Source organism: Phoxinus phoxinus, assembly GCF_949152265.1.
Source record: "Phoxinus phoxinus genome assembly, chromosome: 5".
In the NCBI taxonomy this organism is placed as follows: domain Eukaryota; kingdom Metazoa; phylum Chordata; class Actinopteri; order Cypriniformes; family Leuciscidae; genus Phoxinus; species Phoxinus phoxinus.
Window position 1 is genome coordinate 14,137,796 of NC_136880.1, and position 20,424 is coordinate 14,158,219.

General features: G+C 42.1%; 1 protein-coding gene across 2 annotated transcripts; it reads left to right on the forward strand.

Annotated features, from left to right (window-relative positions):
- Positions 1–11,235: 11,235 nt before the first annotated feature.
- Positions 11,236–19,630, forward strand: LOC306999043 (uncharacterized protein). 2 transcript variants are annotated; one of them, XM_079613438.1, is made up of 17 exons: positions 11,236–11,850; positions 12,777–12,915; positions 13,557–13,586; positions 13,880–13,936; positions 14,113–14,505; positions 14,716–14,817; positions 15,133–15,365; positions 15,490–15,668; positions 15,879–15,972; positions 16,417–16,773; positions 16,863–16,980; positions 17,061–17,152; positions 17,243–17,357; positions 17,602–17,703; positions 17,879–18,046; positions 18,166–18,321; positions 18,687–19,630. In XM_079613438.1, the coding sequence occupies exons 1-17, from the start codon at positions 11,773–11,775 to the stop codon at positions 18,899–18,901; spliced, it is 2,628 nt and encodes an 875-aa protein (XP_079469564.1). In that variant the 5' UTR covers positions 11,236–11,772; the 3' UTR covers positions 18,902–19,630. The 2 variants fall into 2 exon arrangements, with proteins under 2 accessions (XP_079469564.1, XP_079469565.1); XM_079613439.1 differs by having other exon boundaries at positions 13,560–13,586.
- Positions 19,631–20,424: the final 794 nt, after the last annotated feature.

Below are 20,424 nucleotides of genomic sequence, written 5' to 3' on the forward strand. Positions count from 1 at the left end.
TATACATTTTAAAAAAACTATGGAGATAAGCATTTTGCAGTTACTCACAAAATCAGACCACTAAAAGTTGACACTTTGAATTTAATGTCAATGATTAGGGTTGGAACTAATGTCTGCTGAACACCAACACTCCAGGACTGGATTTGAAGAGCCATGGCCTATAGTACTGTACCCACAATTGCCAAAAGTGTTGGGACACCCCTCTAAATCATTGAATTTGGGTATTTCAATCACTTCCATGGCCACAGCTGTATACACACACGCTTCTACATCTACACACATTTGTGAAAGAATAGGTCGCTTTCAGGAGCTCAGTGAATTCAAGCATGGTACCGTGATAGGTTTCCACCCGTGTAAGTCCATTTGTGAAATGTCCTCACTACTAAATATTCCACGGTCAACTGTTAGTGGCATTATAACAAAGATTATAAATTATAAATATACTGTATATAATTGTTTTAATGATTGTACAGATATGTTATTTACAAGTATATAGATTATGATGTAATTTACAGATGAACAATTTATTTTTATTACATAATTCATTATTTCAAAATTATACTCGTATTTCCCCATTCATAACCCATATAGAGATTACCTATGTGGGTACTACCATGGGCTCAGGTTGGCAGCCTATATGGGACTGGTTGTGTTTGACCATGTCTGACCCATATGGTTTGGCCAAGCGGGCCCCATATGTTTTTCCCATTCATAACCCATATAGAGATTACCTATGTGGGTACTACCTTGGGCTCAGGTTGGCAGCCTATATGGGACTGATTGTGTTTGCCCATGTCTGACCCATGTGGTTTGGCCAAGCGGGCCCCATATGTTTTTCCCATTCATAACCCATATAGAGATTACCTATGTGGGTACTACCTTGGGCTCAGGTTGGCAGCCTATATGGGACTGATTGTGTTTGCCCATGTCTGACCCATGTGGTTTGGTCAAGCGGGCCCCATATGTTTTTCCCATTCATAACCCATATAGAGATTACCTATGTGGGTACTACCTTGGGCTCAGGTTGGCAGCCTATATGGGACTGGTTGTGTTTGCCCATGTCTGACCCATATAGTTTATCAAAGTGGGCCCCACATGTTTTTCCCATTCATAACCCATATAGAGATTGCCTATGTGGGTACTACCTTGGGCTCAGGTTGGCAGCCTATATGGGACTGATTGTGTTTGCCCATGTCTGACCCATATAGTTTATCAAAGAGGGCTCCATATGTTTTTCCAATTCATAACCCATATAGAGATTGCCTATGTGGGTACTACCTTGGGCTCAGGTTGGCAGCCTATATGGGACTGGTTGTGTTTGCCCATGTCTTACCCATATGGTTTGGCCAAGCGGGCCCCATATGTTTTTCCCATTCATAACCCATATAGAGATTACCTATGTGGATACTACCTTGGGCTCAGGTTGGCAGCCTATATGGGACTGGTTGTGTTTGCCCATGTCTTACCCATATGGTTTGGCCAAGCGGGCCCCATATGTTTTTCCCATTCATAACCCATACAGAGATTACCTATGTGGGTACTACCTTGGGCCCATGTGGGCAGCCTATATGGGATTTATTGTGTTTGCCAAAGTCTAACCTATTTGATAAACCCAAATGGGCCCCATTTGTGTTACCCATTTTCAGCCCATGCACTCAGTTCCCATTAGTGACCCAACTAGGACCCATATAGGGAGCCCACCTGTTTTTGCCCATGTGGGACCTACTTAGATGACCCAAGTGGGCCCCAGATAAGATGCCCATTTTGGGACCATGCCCACTTGGTACCCAAGTAGCCCAAGCTTAAACCATGTGGGGCCAACATATACGTGTTGGCTGGGTAATAAACTCTTTTTTTCTAAATCAGTGTCCGCTGCAAACATGTCTCCATACATCTCCGCTGTAAAGTGCGCCTTTAAGAGAAATGCATCTTACGGATTAGGCTACATAATCAAATATGATATTTGCTTTCGATTTGATTTTTGATTTTTGCACATATCAAGCTTTATATAGATATTTTTTTCATATATTTGAGGCTAGTAGGCCTATGCTGTATAGCCTACGATATGTTTCTGCTTTTTTTTTTTTTTTGACGTGCTCCAGTTCACGGAGACCATGAAAGCGCGCCCTGATTGTTTTATTTTATTTTACGAAAGCAAAACGTTTTCTTGTTATTGTGAGTTTACACAAATACAAGTATTGCGACTGATGCATTATTATTTTCTGTATGGCCAGAAATAGAGTATTTTAAGTTGTTTCCACTGTTGATAGGAAAATGCAAATCGCATCGGCGCCTCCATGTCATGCAGTGCGCGCTACACACTCCGCACACACACTTGGTTATGCGCCTAAGAACAGCGAACAATTATCTAGGTTAATGTTAGAGTGAGCGGCCATGCCAGACGGATAATCCTCATGTTTAACAAATCAAATCATGCCGTTTCTACCATGAGTCAGCGCTGCGCCAGTTTGAAAAATGCGGGTGTGCAGGAGTCTTTTAATGAACGTTTGGTGTAGGTCTAGGCATAGAGATATCTTAACATCTTTGCCAAGCGCAAACCAGTACAGAAGTAATCAATAAATGATCGGGGAGGGTCATGCCTTTTTTTACAATCATTTTGGAGGGTCATAGAAAAATTTATTGCTGGCGAAGGGAGGGTCAAGTCTTTTTTGACTATAGATCTCAAAACTCCTCCGGTGGCCCCTTAAATAAATAACGAACAGTCCCTAACGATATTCAAATTTTTCAAGTTTCACCTGTACATGATGAGACTTGTGTCTTTAGCTGCAATGAGGTTTCCTTTTGACAAATTAACATTTAAACACCACAGTGCCACCTAATGGACTAATTAGTAATAGCAATGCAATGGAAATGTATTTGTTTGATGTACTTTGTATTAAAATGTTGTTTTTTTAAATAAAAAAATCTGACTTTTGAAAAGAAGGCTGAAGCACATGTTCGTTACATAAATATTTAAAATGTATTGCAGTAGGCCTACATATGGTTATAAATAAGGTATGTATACTTTAAACCCACTAAAACCTTAATAATTTAATGTTAATAAATTTTCAAAAAATACGTGCTGTTATGCTTTCTGTCAGAAATACGAAGTAACATAAATTAAATACAAATCATACCTAGAGTTTAAAAATAATGATGTTCCAAAAGACACGCTCTTGAAGAAGCTGGGTAGAAATACCCAGAGATAACACTGAAGTTTTCTATTTAATGTAATAGTTTGTAAAAAATAAAATTTCTAAATTCTGTTATCACTCACCCTCAAGTTGTTCCAAACTATTTAAGACTTTCGTTCATCTTCAAAACAAACAATGAGATGAGATTTGCAGTGAAAAACGTAGTCACTTTTCTCAACTATCTACTTATATCAGTTGAACATGTAAACACAACAGTGCCACCTAGTGGACATGAATAGATACAATGGAACGAGAACACAACAGCTTTCTTCTGTACAACAGCTTTTGGTTGTGTGAACTTCTGATTAACCTTCTTTACCATCCAGGGTTTCTTAACTTGAGCTAGATCACCAGGTTGAATGCATATATGGGTTATCACACAATCAAGAGTGATATTTTTCTGAACATCTGCATGATCGGAAATGTGACATTGATTTTATACAACAGTTCAATAAAGTTACTAAATAACTTTCATTTAGACACATTCTGTTTTTGCTTGGTGAAAGAAAACAGAACAAACAGCAGAACCGCTGCGTCTCTAAGCAACATGGTGTTTTGTTCCTTAAAGAATCAGCGTACGAATCAGACGAGTAAATAATTTAATTAATTTAACGCTACCCATTCAAATTCACTGTATAGTCGTTTGTTTATTTAAATTAATTCTAATTTTTGAATGAATCGGTTGAATAAAGGATTCAACTCACTTGCCGCAGCTATTTTCGTGAATTGTAATCGGTTATTTTACTATACTTGTCACATTGTTAATGTGCTCTGTTCTGTGTTGTAATCTTGTTTCCCCCTGTCTTTGTGATTTTGGTTTAGTCCTGTTAGTTTTCCCTGTCTGTTTAATTAGAAATTCCCGACACCTGTGTCTTGTTAATTTTCCCATTTACCCCAGTTCTTTTAAAGGGGTCATATAATGCCATTTTTGTACAAGCTAATATGATTCTTTAGGGTCTAAATTTAAAGTTTGTAATATACTTTAATTAAAAATTCTCATTAGTATTGTAAGAAAACACTAATTTTACCTGGTCAAAAACAGCTCTGTTTTCAGCACGCCGTTTAAGTGCATGTGTCTTTAAATGATCCTGAGCTTTGCTCACCCCGCCCCTCTGACACAACGCACAACCAATGTTTCACCAGCCAGACAATTGTCTATATTTCACCTGCTGAATATATTTCTGGCCAAAGAGTCCGGGAACCTTTGCCTTTTTTTTACATAATAATAGACTTCTGAGAATGCATCAGCCAGACAGTAGTGCATATTTGATCTATTGAACATATTTCTGGACAAAGTGTCCTCGATCTTGAACTTTATAAACATACTCAGAGACTCAGCCATACACTTGTTCACATTTGACCTTTTGAACATATTTCTGGCCAAAGTGATCTTTATGTTTTTATACATTTTCTTAGACTTTAATTTTTCATCAGTCAGACAATTGTCCATATTTCACCAACTGAACACATTTCTGCCCAAAGAGTGCTGGAACCTTAGCTTTCTATACAACTTTTTGTATACATGCTCATTGATTTCTTCAGATGTTTCATCACAGTAGTACAAATTTGACCTATTGAACATCTTTCTGGCCAAAGTGTCCTGGATCTTTATCTTTTTATGCATACTCTTAGACTCTTGATTCTTCATCAGCCGCACAATTGTCCATATTTCACCTGCTGAACATATTTCTGGCAAAAGAGTCCTCGATTTTGATCTTTATAAACATACTCAGAGACTACTTCTGTTTCATCAGCCATACTTTAGTTCACATTTTACCTTTTTAAATGTAAATTATTCTATAAATTAAACTATACAACTTTTTGTACATGGTCATTGACCTCTTTGGATGTTTCACCAGCTGTACAGTATTGGTGAGACACGGCAGGCAAAAACATCGTTTTTTTTCACTGGTCAATTTTGAGATTTTGGGATATTTGTCTTCAATAACATGTCTTCTTTCAGACTTGTGGTGAAAAAAAAGTCCAAAATACACATTTAGGTCTTTATTTTACTACACTTTGTTTATTTGCGTCTGTAGATTTCTCCGAAATTAAACAAAAGTTGGCGTTCTTAATCAACGCGCTGCTCCGCGATCTCTCTCTGCTTCCTTTAACCCATTTGTGCCCAAATTTTTCTGAATGGTTTCATGCATATAATTGTGTTAATAGTGTCCTCTGCAAACATGTTCTGCATTTATTTTCCCCAGGTTTTTTTTTCTTTTTTTGAAAATCGTATTTGAATGTGCGGTAACTATAGTTGCCGGTGGGCAAATATGTTGTATGCACCCCTTCAATGTCAAATTTGAATACATTTGGCATCTAACTCAAAATAACTGCTTTCAACAGATCAACCTTTATTCATAAACACATTTATTATGTATAACAGTCAAAGAACATTCGATGCGAACCCCCCAAAAAATGCATCTAGCTTATAATCTCTTGTGTAAACAAAACAAACAACAAATACATTTGTCTTAAAGTGGTGGAACATATTGCAGAACAAAGTGCAGCCATTAAGTTGCCCCAACAGGGCAGTATAGAAAATAAAAAAAAAGTTAATGAAAATAATATGAAAATAAATCAATAAAAATAAATAGATTGAAGAAAAAAATACTTCTATACGTATAACAAAAAACAAAAGCAAACAACAAAATACCGAACAACAAAACTAACAGTGCATACAGACAATTTTTTTCAAAAGACATTTGGATTGGGAAGTTATGTCGTGCCCTCCCCGCTCCCTATTTTCTATCTCTCTTCTCCCTCTGCTCCCCTCTCTCCTGGGTAGATTCTTAGTGGTTTACATGGAATTTCTTGAAGCACTCAACATGCAAGGCAACACCACATTTCTCACATGCAAAGGAAGTGCGGCCATCACATTTTCGACACCTCATGTACTTTCTCCCTGTGTTGTGGGGCCAGTGGTTCATGTTGTCAAATCTGGCAGCCTCACATATTGCAGAAGCCAACACTGACCTTCTTCCATGCCCCTGTGGCCTCATCCCATGGCGCTGGAGGAGACTCTGGGCAACCAGTCTTTGGAAGGAGAGGAGATCTCTGTCTCCCTCTTTACATGACCTGTATGAATGGATGGATGAATTCATTTTCTATTGGTGGGTATTGAATTAAATAAATACTTAATGAATACTTGTTTTGTTTTTGTCATGCCACTTAAGATATAGACCCCATCCTTCCACCCAGCAGCCTCACCTCCCACTTCCATTACACCCCCATGTACCTGTAATAACACCAGGCGTTGACCATAGCACTGGTGAGTGCCCAGCTGTAGCATGGCCACCACCACTTCTTTGATCGGATGCCAATCCGGTAACGGTTCACACATTGGTCGTGCAGGTCAACACCTCCCATATGTGTGTTGTAGCTCTTTATACAAGTAGGCTGTTTCACTTTATCCATTGCATGTTTCTGTTTGTTCCATCGTTGAGTGTCGAAATCGGAGTACTTATTCTCCATATTGGTCACAACAGTGACCACGCTGTTGTCATTCCATCTCACAATCAGTTTTCCATCTTCAAAAAGGAATTCGCCATTACCTCTTGAGGTCTTCCGGAAGATCTTTGATGGTGTCAGTGGGATATCAAAGAGGCGATTTTCCCGAAGTGTGCCACAGCTGCCGTAGCCCCTTTTGGTCATCTCATCAACCAGGGTGAGTGTTGTGAATAGGTTGTCATGATAGAACTTGTATCCAGGTGGCACTCCAGCTTTCTCTGCCAAGCCAAGAACCACACTTGGACCCTGACCCAGTCCAGTTTCAACGAGACGAGTGTGGCTACCTGCGTTTGGCTCCATCTGGTAGACAAACCCAGATGAGGATGCAAGACTCCATAAATCAAAGCGAATGGGCTTCCCCCTGATAAATTGCTTGCATCCATGCCTACCAAAGTACTCAATCATCATCTCATCCACTGCCAGATATTCCTGAATAGTCATGGTTTTGTTGACTTTATTCAGCTCCTCAAACACGGGACGCACCTTGAAGAAAGGGTCATCTGTGATTTTCATGTTATCTACAACATGAATGGAAGCCATTATCTCATCAAATCTGTTCCTCCGCATGGCATCTTTAATGCTTGTGTTGTTGACATCATTGTCGCCTGACCAAAGAAAACGTCGTCTTGGGACTGAGTTGTACCCAGTGGTCAAAAGAATGCCATAGAATGTTAGGAGCTCTTCATCAGTGAGATTGAGGTTGGCACCTTTCTGTGCTGCATATGTATTCGACATTTCCAGGGTGATATCCCAACCCGTTCTCATTCCCAGGGCGTTATATCCTTACGCTTTTGTCACGTCCGTCGGCGTCTACTTCCAACGCACATGGCACCCTTCAGCGTCTATAGGAAACGCACAGAGCTTTCCACTAACTCCAATGTAAACCCATCCGCGCTACTATTGGACGCCCAGGGCATGGCGAACTGAGCGTTGACGTTTTATAAATATATATCATTTTATTTTTATATATTTCAACACAATCATTTGATTGATAATTCTACAATACAATATTAAAATGTTATGGTCATTATTATTTTTTACCTCTACAACAGCGTCATGAATAGGCCTATTGATTAGTTTAAAGATTATTTTATTAATAGTATATTTATATTCAGCCTACCATTAGCCACAAACGTTACCATTTCACCATTAATAATCAATTAATCTCGATAAAATATTTGGCAGAAGAGAACTACCCATAATCTGTTGCTATGGAGACTCTGATGGGTCAGTGCATTCACCCAATGCACCAGAGTTTGATGGGAGTTTTTTTTATGAGCATTTCTGAGACAGGTAAGTCAAACTTTGGCTATTATTTAAGTTCAGAAGGTGATATACAGCTGTTTTTGTCACATGTCTGTCCTGTCTGGTGATGCACATGGGTGTTTTGTTATTTTGGGGCCATGTGCTCTTGTCATTGTCTGGTCCCTCCCCCTTGTTATCTGATTATTGGTTTAGTTGTCCCACCTGTCCTGCTCGTTACCCTCCTTGTTTGCCTCCCTATTTAGTCTTCCTGTGTTTGCTGTCCTGTGCTGGTTCGTTGTACATGTTACGTGTTCCGTGTGTACCTTCCCGTTTGTTTCCCAGTGTTGGAGTTTGTACCTTACCCGTGTTGTCTTCCTATTAAATATCTCTGCTATTGAATCCACGTCTCTCGTCTCCCTCTCGTGACAGAACGAACCAGCCACATGTAGATTCAGCGGAGCGAACTTTGTCCGGCGGAGAGGGAGAATGGGATCTCCTTGTTCAAATATTTTTCGATGTGCGCCCAAAGGAATCTGGAGAGGAATTCATCGTCACTGGATCCATCCAGCGTTGGGACGTCATCGGTGGTTTTGGCCAGCCTCGAGTCTTCAGGCGTCCGTCGGGGAGGACGGAGGAGGAGGAGGAGATCTGCGCCGGCCCAGTCAGAGACCGTGCACGTCCCGTCTGCCCAGTCAGAGACCGTTCATGTCCCGTCTGCCCAGTCAGAGGTCATTTGCGTCCCGTCTGCCCAGTCAGAGACTGTGCACGTTCCGTCTGCCCAGTCAGAGGCCATGCACGTTCCGTCTGCCCAGTCAGAGACCGTTCACGTCCCGTCTGCCCAGTCAGAGACTGTTCGCGTCACGTCTGCCCAGTCAGAGACTGTTCAGGTCACGTCTGCCCAGCCAGAGAGGGTTCAACCCACGTCTGCCCTGTCGGAGACTGATCGGGAGATGCCCATTCTCATGGCCGGGGGGGCACTGATCGGTTATTTAGAGCGTTTAGCTCGGATCCTGGAGACGCCCTTCAGTCCTTCAGTGTCTGCTGTTCCTGAGTCGGAGCCAGTGTCTGCTGTTCCTGAGTCGGAGCCAGTGTCTGCTGTTCCTGAGTCGGAGCCAGTGTCTGCTGTTCCTGAGTCGGAGCCAGTGTCTGCTGTTCCTGAGTCGGAGCCAGTGTCTGCTGTTCCTGAGTCGGAGCCAGTGTCTGCTGTTCCTGAGTCGGAGCCAGTGTCTGCTGTTCCTGAGTCGGAGCCAGTGTCTGCTGTTCCTGAGTCGGAGCCAGTGTCTGCTGTTCCTGAGTCGGAGCCAGTGTCTGCTGTTCCTGAGTCGGAGCCAGTGTCTGCTGTTCCTGAGTCGGAGCCAGTGTCTGCTGTTCCTGAGTCGGAGCCAGTGTCTGCTGTTCCTGAGTCGGAGCCAGTGTCTGCTGTTCCGATTTCGGTGGTCCGGAGACGGACCTCTTCATCGGGTCGTCTGGTGGGTTCTAACCCAGAGACCAGCCCGGAGGTAACTGCCATCCCTGCCGCGCCGCCCGAGCTGCTCGCCCTGCCGGCCCCGCCCGAGCTGCTCGCCCTGCCGGCCCCGCCGGCCGGGCTCGCCCTGCCGGCCCCGCCCGAGCTGCTCGCCCTGCCGGCCCCGCCCGAGCTGCTCGCCCCGCCCGAGCTGCTCGCCCCGCCCGAGCTGCTCGCCCCGCCCGAGCTGCTCGCCCCGCCCGAGCTGCTCGCCCCGCCCGAGCTGCTCGCCCTGCCGGCCCCGCCCGAGCTGCTCGCCCTGCCGGCCCCTCCCGAGCTGCTCGCCCTGCCGGGACCGTCCCAGTTGCTCGCCCTGGTTCCTGAGCCGGTGTCTGTGCCGCTGTCTGTTGCAGTTCCTGAGCCGGTGGTGCCTGTTGCAGTTCCTGAGCCGGTGGTGCCTGTTGCAGTTCCTGAGCCGGTGGTGCCTGTTGCAGTTCCTGAGCCGGTGGTGCCTGTTGCAGTTCCTGAGCCGGTGGTGCCTGTTGCAGTTCCTGAGCCGGTGGTGCCTGTTGCAGTTCCTGAGCCGGTGGTGCCTGTTGCAGTTCCTGAGCCGGTGGTGCCTGTTGCAGTTCCTGAGCCGGTGGTGCCTGTTGCAGTTCCTGAGCCGGTGGTGCCTGTTGCAGTTCCTGAGCCGGTGGTGCCTGTTGCAGTTCCTGAGCCGGTGTCTTTTGCTGTTCCTGAGCCGGTTGCTGTTGTTGTTCCTGAGCCGGTGGTGTCTGTTCCAGTTCCTGAGCCGGTGGTGCCTGTTGCAGTTCCTGAGCCGGTGGTGCCTGTTGCTGTTCCTGAGCCGGTGTCTTTTGCTGTTCCTGAGCCGGTTGCTGTTGTTGTTCCTGAGCCGGTGGTGTCTGTTGCTGTTGCAGTTCCTGAGCCGGTGGTGTCTGTGACTGTTCCTGAGCAAGGGTCTATTCCTGTTCCGCTTGGGTCTTCACCGCCATGGCTGCCCGAGTGGTCGTCTTCACCCTGTTCGTCTCCGCCCTGGCCGCCAGATGGACTGTCGTCTTCGCCCTGGCCGCCCGAGGGGTCTTCACCGCCCTGGCCGCCCGAGGGGTCTTCACCGCCCTGGCCGCCCGAGGGGTCTTCACCGCCCTGGCCGCCCGAGGGGTCTTCACCGCCCTGGCCGCCCGAGGGGTCTTCACCGCCCTGGCCGCCCGAGGGGTCTTCACCGCCCTGGCCGCCCGAGGGGTCTTCACCGCCCTGGCCGCCCGAGGGGTCTTCACCGCCCTGGCCGCCCGAGGGGTCTTCACCGCCCTGGCCGCCCGAGGGGTCTTCACCGCCCTGGCCGCCCGAGGGGTCTTCACCGCCCTGGCCACCCGATGAACTGTCCGCTTCGCCCTGGCCGCCTGATGAACTGTCCGCTTCGCCTGTCCCTCCCGTCCCGCCCTGGTCTGTCCCTCCCGTCCCGCCCTGGTCTTATGGAGCGTCTGGTAGCCGCTCCGTAGGGAGGGGGTAATGTCACATGTCTGTCCTGTCTGGTGATGCACATGGGTGTTTTGTTATTTTGGGGCCATGTGCTCTTGTCATTGTCTGGTCCCTCCCCCTTGTTATCTGATTATTGGTTTAGTTGTCCCACCTGTCCTGCTCGTTACCCTCCTTGTTTGCCTCCCTATTTAGTCTTCCTGTGTTTGCTGTCCTGTGCTGGTTCGTTGTACATGTTACGTGTTCCGTGTGTACCTTCCCGTTTGTTTCCCAGTGTTGGAGTTTGTACCTTACCCGTGTTGTCTTCCTATTAAATATCTCTGCTATTGAATCCACGTCTCTCGTCTCCCTCTCGTGACAGTTTTAGAAAGACAACATGTCTGGCTTGATTTGCTAAAATCTCGCAAACCTTTTTCAAGAAGTAATGTAAATCTTTGACTCGTTCTCAAAGTAGTTTAAGCCAATTTAAACGAAGTTAGCTAACGGGCTTGCTAGCTAAATTCTACCGTAAGGGAAACACATGGCTGCAGGTTAACGTTAATCTGTTGAGAAGACTGTTGCAATCTGTTATGAAGTTGAGGCAAAATTAATTAATTGTACGGGCCACAAAACGAGCATTACAATATTATATTCTTGACTTTCTTATATTAAAGTGAGTGTGTAAAATTAAAATTCAGGTATTTTTGTAAAAAAAAAAAAAAAAAAGCCAACGTGGATGACATTATAACCTCACGTTATAACTTTGCATGTATTTTCATATTTGTTTTACTTTAAATTTTCACCCGAGTACAAACTATGAAGATGCACTTGATTATAGGTTTTCATTAAGTACGTTAAGCTATCTCTTTATTTTAATGTTACAGACATGTTCTGTAAATATTATCTCTGTTTAGTTTGTTGAAAATGAGTGGTTTTGATGCTGAAGATTTGGAGTTAGAGGAAGAGCTTCAGGATGTCAACAGAGTTCTTCGGGTTTTGGAGGTAAGTTAAGTGTTGCATTATGGCAAAACGTTTGAAGAAAATTATTTTACACCTCAGTTACAGTGCTATGCATAAGTTTAGACACCCATGCTAAAGTTGACTAAAAAGAGGAATAAAAAATCATCTTTTGGAAATTGAACTTAATGCCTTAATTAAAAAAAATAGGAAAAATCCAACCTTTAAGGACACCAATTTTCTTTGTGAATGAATAATGTATCGTAAATAAATAAATTTTCTTCCTTAAAATACAGGGTGCATAAGTTTGGACAACCCTATGTTAAATTTCCATAGAGGCAGGCAGATTTTTATTTTTTAAGGCCAGTTACTTCATGGATCCAGGATACTCTGCATCCTGATAAAGTTCCCTTGGCCTCTGGAATTAAAATATCCCCACATCATCACACACCCTTCACCATACCTGGAGATTGGCATGGAGTACTTTCCATAAGATCATCTCTCAATGCAAATCAAACCAGCTGTTATGCTAACTGAAATAAAACCATGCCAATCTCCAGGTATGGTGAACGGTATGTGATGATGTGGGGCTATTTTAATTCCAGAGGCCAAGGGAACTTTATCAGGATGCAGAGTATCCTGGATCCATGAAGTAACTGGCCTTTAAAAATAAAAATCTGCCTGGCTCTATGGGAATTTAACATAGTGGTGTCCAAACTTATGCACCCTGTATTTTAAAGAAGAAAATTTATTTATTTACGATACATTATTCATTCACAAAGAAAATTGGTGTCCTTAAAGGTTGGATTTTTCCTATTTTTTTAAATTAAGGCATTAAGTTCAATTTCCAAAAGATGATTTTTTATTCCTCTTTTTAGTCAACTTTAGCATGGGTGTCTAAACTTATGCATAGCACTGTATTGACTCATTATTTGGAGTGTTGCGTTTTTGTGTCTTGTTGAATTACACAGAGTGAGGCTCAGAAGGAACTCAAGGCACAGAGGGAACACAACCCAACCCCTGTCCAATGGAACAAGCGTGACAGGCATGGGTTTGTTATTCCTAAGAGGCCTTCATCCAGTAGTAGAAAAACCAGTGGAATGCCATCTGGTTAGTAGTCATACTTATATTTCTCCTTTCTGTTTACTTAACACTTTCCATTACTAAATTAGTCTCAATAGCCCCTTTCACACAGAGATTCCGGAATATACACGGATAAAGTGACCCGGGATTTGACCCGGGTTCGTTTGAAAATGGTTCATTCACACTGCCAGTGATTTGCCGGAATCAGAGAGCGCGTTCACACACAACCCGGGTATGTCCCGGATAGACGCGTGACGTTATGATGTGACGTATAAGGTGGCGAACGATCTCAGCTTCGGCGCGGATTGCAAGGAGCTCTCGGGTCTCTGCTTCAGTCCAGTTTGCAGACATCTTTTCGTTCTTTCTTGTATCGATGACGAACACAAACTTTCTTCTAACAGAGTAACAGAGTCGCACGATAACTACGTCATTGCGAAGGCTCGTGCATCATCACTACGACACACCCCTTACGGCATTTGTCCTGGCTTTTGTTCACACAGCGCGCGTTCCGGGTCTGAACACGGCAATGTTACTAGGTCCCCAACCCGGCATCGATCCCGGCATTAAACCCGGGTCGTGTTTGCGTTCACACAGAAGGCGTTCCGGCAATTTGCCGGCAATTTGCCGGGTTCAAAGTGCTGTGTGAATGGGGCTAATGTCATTTTCAGCAGCAACTTCTAAGCAACATCAACGCACAGGTAAAGCAAAAACTAATTTTGTGATTTAATGAAAAACTAATAAAGATTGATATTAACATGGTTTTAATCTCCATAACCTTATTAAGTCTGTGAAAAGGAGTTTCAAAGTTCCAGATTGTCTCTCTTCTCTCCTTATGTCACGTTGAAGGGGTTGCAGTCTCATCAGCAATACCATCAGTTAATGAAACAGAGCAAATGTTGTTGTCAGAATTGTACTGAAAACTGATAGTCTCCCTTATAAAGTCTGCATATCTTTGACACCTGTATTTCCTTAAAAAAATGTGTTAACACAGAACAGCCCAGATGTGTGGCACCCACTGATGTTGTTGCCAGTGTCAACCTAATAAAAGGTACATCATTAAAGCACAGTGTTCTGTAATTGCCTGGATAGATTATACTTTTAATTAGTTTATATGTCATTTCTTGACAGTTTTGGTTTAGGTAGAAATGAATGAGCTGTTGTCAATTTGAAACAATAGAGTTGGTTTATTGGTGAAGTTTATTTATTTAATTCTTTTTCTGTTAGGATCTGAAACTGAGGTGCTTCGTCAGGAGCTCCTTGAGCTGCTTGAGGATGGAGTAGACGAAGTAGACAGTACAGAGGATACAGCAGTGACTTGGGAGGCGTCACCTGAGTCAGCCGCTACTGACTGGGAGATAAGGAACAAAGTGTCCTCACAAAAGTGGAAAGAGGCCAGGCCATTTCTTGTTGAGAATATGCTGGCTACCCAAGATCCACATCCACATTGTGGGTGCCAGTGCAGCAAGCAAGCTGTTGTGAGGTGTCTGGACTGCCTGCCTTTCCCGTTCCTTTGTGAGGACTGTGATACTGCTGTTCATTCACGTGCTGTCTTGCACAACAGAGAGTCACTAACTGGAGGGTTTTTGCAGCCTTTGTCAGAGTTGCATCAGCAAATGTGTAAGACCATTTCCAAGTATTATGCCTTACTATGTATGAAACATGGGCTATTCCTGTTACTGGATTCACATTAAGAAACCAAATGTTGATGTTTTTCAAATTTTCTATGCAATGCATCTTTTTAGTTGAAGAAAAAGTTATTATTTGCAGAACAAGTTAGTGTGTGTGCTTTTTTTGGGGTATCTAAACAATACACAATTTTTTTGATAGCACGGCTGTTACCTATACAGAGACCAGATCGTGTGTGTGGCTGTTCAACAGGCAACATTCATGTGTCACCTGGCAGAAATGTGGCTGTCATTACCATAAATGGTAAGTGGACATTTTACACATGGTAGCTTCGCTTTAATCTTGAGAAGCTGCAGAGTTGCAGTCTCTATTATTTAGTCACTGTAACTCACCCTGTAAACTTACCACAGCTAAACTGAGGCATATAGTTGACATCTGCTCTGCTCGCTTGCCAGTCTTGTGCCGAGTTGTGCCCGCTGAGAATTGCATGAACTTTTCCTATAACCATTTAAACTTATCAGAAAGAGGGAATTAGAAACAACGGCCTGTTTCCTTGTTCTGTTGAGATAAATTAACAGTATTACTTAATTTATTCATTTGAATTAATGCTCCCTACAGGCCGCTACAACCTTGTATTGCCAGCTGTGAGTTGCACCAGCTGTTTCCTAACATGGTCCCCCACCATTAAGGACATCCAGCGTGATGGATACTGGCCTGGCACCATGAATTTCTGCACCCTGTATACCACTGATGTCTTTCAGTCTTTCTATGACCTTAAGATGGCCGCACCAGGTGTATCACTTAAGGCGTACATCAAAATGCTTGATGAAAGAACAGGGCGCTTCGGAAGAGTGAGTTTTCAATTTTGCCAAGCTTAATGAAGATGCATGCAATGTTTATTAGTTAGTGTTTATGGTGAGTTACAAATATTATTTTCCTTATACTTTTCTCTTATGTTTGTCCTATATCTAAAAGGCTGGCAAAATATCAGCTGATACCTTCAGCAAAAGCTTTTCTGAGTGGGTCGCTGTGACGTACGAGGTGGAGAAGATATTCCGTGATAAATCATTTGACTGCCCTGCCTGCACTCCAGAGATGCTTGCAGTGTCAGTTGACGGAAACCGCAAGCTTTATCGCTTCAAATCAAATGCAAGGTATTTCACATTTAGGGTTTTAGACCAAAAAAGTATTCCTAACTATTGGTTCCTAAACTTCAAATGTATAGTAGCCAAATCAGGTTAAGGAGCCAAAATGTTGAAATTTTTATATGAAATTATATTTTATGCATTAGATATATGGGTTAAGTTAACTAGTAGCCCATGTCAACATTCAGCACTTCAGAGTATTGTATTGTATTGTTTCAGCACTTCAGAGCCAGGCAACTTTGAAGGTGTCTTTATTCAGAAAGATGAGGAGGTTGCTGAGTTTGTTGACAACATCCACAGACAAACAAATCATGCAAGTTTCAATATTTGTTTTTGTCTCACTGCTGTCTTGACACTATTTACTTTAAGTACAATAACATAATCATACATACTTATTCATGAAAGAGTAAGAACAGAAAGTGTAACCTGTGCAGGAAATTACTGATATTTTTTGGACTTGCTTGATTTAGGCTTCTCCAGGGTTTAATGTCTTATTAAAATTACTTTAAGGTAAGAAAAGGCATACCTGAAAACTTAATGAAGCTCAGATAAAAAAAAAAATATCTATTTCAAAAGGACAGTGATGGCTTTTTATATCCATACATTTGGAGGTTCCACACGTGTTAAACTAGTTTATCCTAGTTCTGCAAACAGAACACATCATCCAGTCCTGTAACTTTGAGAACCTGTTGACAGTCACAATTCTTAGAGGGTTTAAAAATTCATTTAGTTTTATGTATAGTCTTTCAATTTATAGATCTCAGGAAAAGGGTCGTGTGTATCTTCAAGTTGGAGAGCAGCTAAGGAGTCTTCCAGGAAAAACACCAGCAAATTGGATGAGGAAGGGCTTGAAATTGCTGTCTGTCGCCATGGAGTCCTCCTTGGAGCACTAAACATGTATCGAGGGGAGATTTTTGCCTACCCTCTTTTCCTACAAAGGATGTTAGCAGAAAATGCCCCAGGAAACATCACATTCCTTTGCTCCGATGTGGCATGCAAATATTTCCCATATTTGTCCAAGGTGGCTCAGCAATGCCCTGAGATGAGGAAGCTCCTGTCCATGCGTTCTTTCCTGTCTGTAATGCATGCAAAGGCTCACACTGGGAAATGCGAGGTACATTGCAACGTTAATGACTAAGTTAGTAGTCATTTGAGTCATTGAATAATTTAGAAATAACATTTATTGTACGCACTTCTTATTAGATCAAATGGGGAGGCGCATTTCAGGAAGGTGCAGGCTCAACAATTGGAGAAGAGGTTGAGCAAGTGAACAGTTTCTTGTCCAGAGCAGCAATCACGACCAAGTACATGTCCAAAGCAGGTGTGTGTGGTGTGGTGTGGGGGGGACTTGTTGTTGTTGTTGTTGTTGTTGTTAATAATTTGTACTGACATTGAATTCAGGAAGAACAAACATGCTGACCCTTCTGGCTTCCGGGTGGAATAAAAAGAAAGTCAAGAATATGGGCCGCACTTTAAGCCAGAGATACACCAAGGTAATTTTTTTAACAGTGATGTAGATATCATAATGAAAAATAAACACAAATAATGTACATGTGTACATGTACGGACATTTGTTATTGTAGACCGTAAGGATGCTCAAAGAACAAGTGGACATCCTGAATGCTACCAAAGATGAGCTTGGTGTAGATGATGACACACTGCAGCTATGGGTGTCTGAAGTGCAGCAATGGGCTGAGGGTGAGTTGGCTGGTTGAAAGGTTGCTTTGCTTGCCTTATCGGCACATTTGCGTTTAATTATTATAAATAGCACACACTGTATAGCAGTGGTCTTGTCATTAAAATTCCTGGGAAGGTTATGGGGTTACACAACAGAGCCAACGTGAACCACAGGTTTAGCCGAATTGTGCTTAAAGAAAAATTATTGCTGAATGTAATAGAATGATTGTGATTGTGTATACTCAATAATGTGACTCTGATTTAGAAACTGATCCAGGTGATGGCAGCCTTGGGGCATTGCAGGCACGAATAGAGGAGCTAGCAGTCATCATCAAAGTGCGAACCCAAAATCTTTACAAACAAACTGGTAGGTCACAGTTGCAGACATTTGACACTTTCCTAGTTAGAAAATGCACATGGTAACCTATGCAGGAGTTCAGAAAACACCAACAAATCTGATCCAGGTTGGTTAAAGGAATAAAATGCACATGATTTGCATTTGATTCTATACATACATACTCTGACTTTTGTTGTTGTTGCAGATAGCAACAAGAGGCGTCACAAGATTCGAAAAGTAATTCTTGATGAGAAAAAACGCTTGGCAGCGACCATTTTTGAGTACAACAACTTGGCTGAACCATCTGAGCAAATTGTGTCCACTGATGCTAGTGTCCTGACTGATGCATGGCCTTGGAACAACAGAAGTGAAAGTAAGTTATCCATTTAAATCAAATCTATATCTGAGCACTTCTTGCATAATGTTATTTGTATTAATCCAAAGAACAAAACTTCTAACTCTGTCTTCTGTTTTGATGTTGATGAATTTAAGCTGCTGCAGACCTTCACACCAAAAGAACAGTGTTCGAGAAGGTTATGGCTGTGCGACGTCTGAAGGAGGAGGAAATTATTATCTGTAAAGAGATGCAGCAACACTGGACAGCAATGAAGGCACAATCTATGATGCTGGCAACTCTCTCTGCAAACTGTAAGCGCTATTTTTTTTTTTTTTTTTTACTGATCCCCTCCAATTAAAGTATGTATGTCTTCTGAAATATTTTAGATCTGGACTATACTAAATTGTATCTGTGCAAAATTTGTCACTAGAGGTTTTTTTTTCCCACATTCTTCTACTGAAAGGGAAATGTCTGTACAACTGTTGAGTGTTTTTTTTTTATAATTTTTTTTTATTTTTTATATATATATATATAAAAACTGCCCCCTGAAGCTTGTACCTAAATTTCATTTCACAACCCTGTTGTAATATGACTATTGAAACCTACTTTTGTAAATGCTTATTAAAGTGTCATTATTGACTTTAAGAATAGTGTGTGAAATCTTTTGTTTTTACAGCCTCTTTTGCTGACCAGTCTGAGGATGCACAAAGAGGACTACAGTGTCTGGTTCTTCAAAAACAAACTGTACTGAAAGCAGAAATGGTAAAAGTCAAGGGCTTTTACAGTAGAATTCTCAGCCATCAACCACTTCTGGAAATGGACTCGTCGGAGGAGGAGATGTCAGAAGGTGATGCAGCTGACTTGGATTCCAGCACTTCAGATGAAGACTGAATGTACTGTAGAGGAATTTGATTCTACCAAATAATGTCAGCAACCTTATAGGTCTCCGCAGCAAATTCATCCTGTATTTAAAAGTTGTATACCCATTGCATTGAAGGACACTTCCTCTAAACCTGACTTAGGAAGCAGCACTTACATTTCCTGTAAATATCCTGTGGCAATTTTTATTAATACTGTCAGAGAATGCTTTAGATTTTGTGAGTACAGTGTATATTGTCTTCTGTGCTTAATAATTGTTTGTCTAATGTGTATTATTTACTGTTGTCTAGGTTCATAGTTTCACACTGAACTTAGCTTACCATGATGTATTGAAAGTAAATTCCACAGACCTTGGTTGTGTAGGCTAGTCATTAAAAGATTAAAGAGGCGTGTGTTTTCACCTTGTCAGTATATGTTGCCATGTTACAGATTAATTGATTAGTCTAACTACCAGTCTGATTTTCCTGAGCTATGAACTGCCCTGGCAATTGACCCCCCAAAAAAACATGGTTAAGACTTGATGTTATTGAACAATAAACACAAATTCTCTAGATGTTATCTCTGGCTTTCTAAAGACTTGTGGGAAACTGTGGGAAACATGTTCTATATAATTGTTTCTGTTACCATGTTTTTGAAAGGACACATTTGTAAACAATGCTTGGGCTCAAAGTGTTTAAATGAGGGGTACTGCTACTATTTTCGATTTGTAAAAAAAAAGAATGGGGAAGTTACTGTATAGGTACTTAGTCATAGTTCAAATAGTTTAGTCTATGACTGTGCCACATAGTTTATTTTGCTAATGAATTTAAAATTTTGCCAAAAGTATAAATAAATTAACAATGTATTCAAGACCTTTGTTCACATTGTTTTCATAATATACAATAATATCCTTTAATGTAAAATAGTATTTAATTTTAACTAAATTAAAGATAAATTCTGTCAATTCCTTCCAGAAAATTTGGATAATTTTGCATTCAAAAAACATATGCATCAACACCTCTTTCCCACTTTTACAAAAAGAAAGCAGTCTTCCAATTAATATTGTCACGTTCAATCTCTGATTTATACTTCTGAGACGAGTCTATGACGTGCACCTTCACAATAATAAAAGCGACGCGCGCGGACGTACCCCATGGGGCGGGGAGTTTTTCACTCTTCCCATTGGCTCATATTCACTTACTGTCACGGGTATGGTGCGGATGAAGACAGGCAGAGGCCCAAAGTTCCAATTCAAACTTTTACTATAATAAAACTCAAACAAAACTGGTACAGGCAAGGGTAACACTCTCCATACAACGTAACATAAACAAACAAACATTGACCGACAACAGAAGGGAGAAAGACAGGAACTTAAATACAGAGGATGACGAGGGTACAACAGGTGAAGACAATGAAGGGTGATTAACTGATTAACTAGACAGGTGATGAAAATGAACTAATGAAAATGACGACAGAGATGACGAAAAACACTGAATGAGAAAAAACAACCTAAAAGTCCATGGAAACAACAGAAAACAATTAACAATGTGACAGAA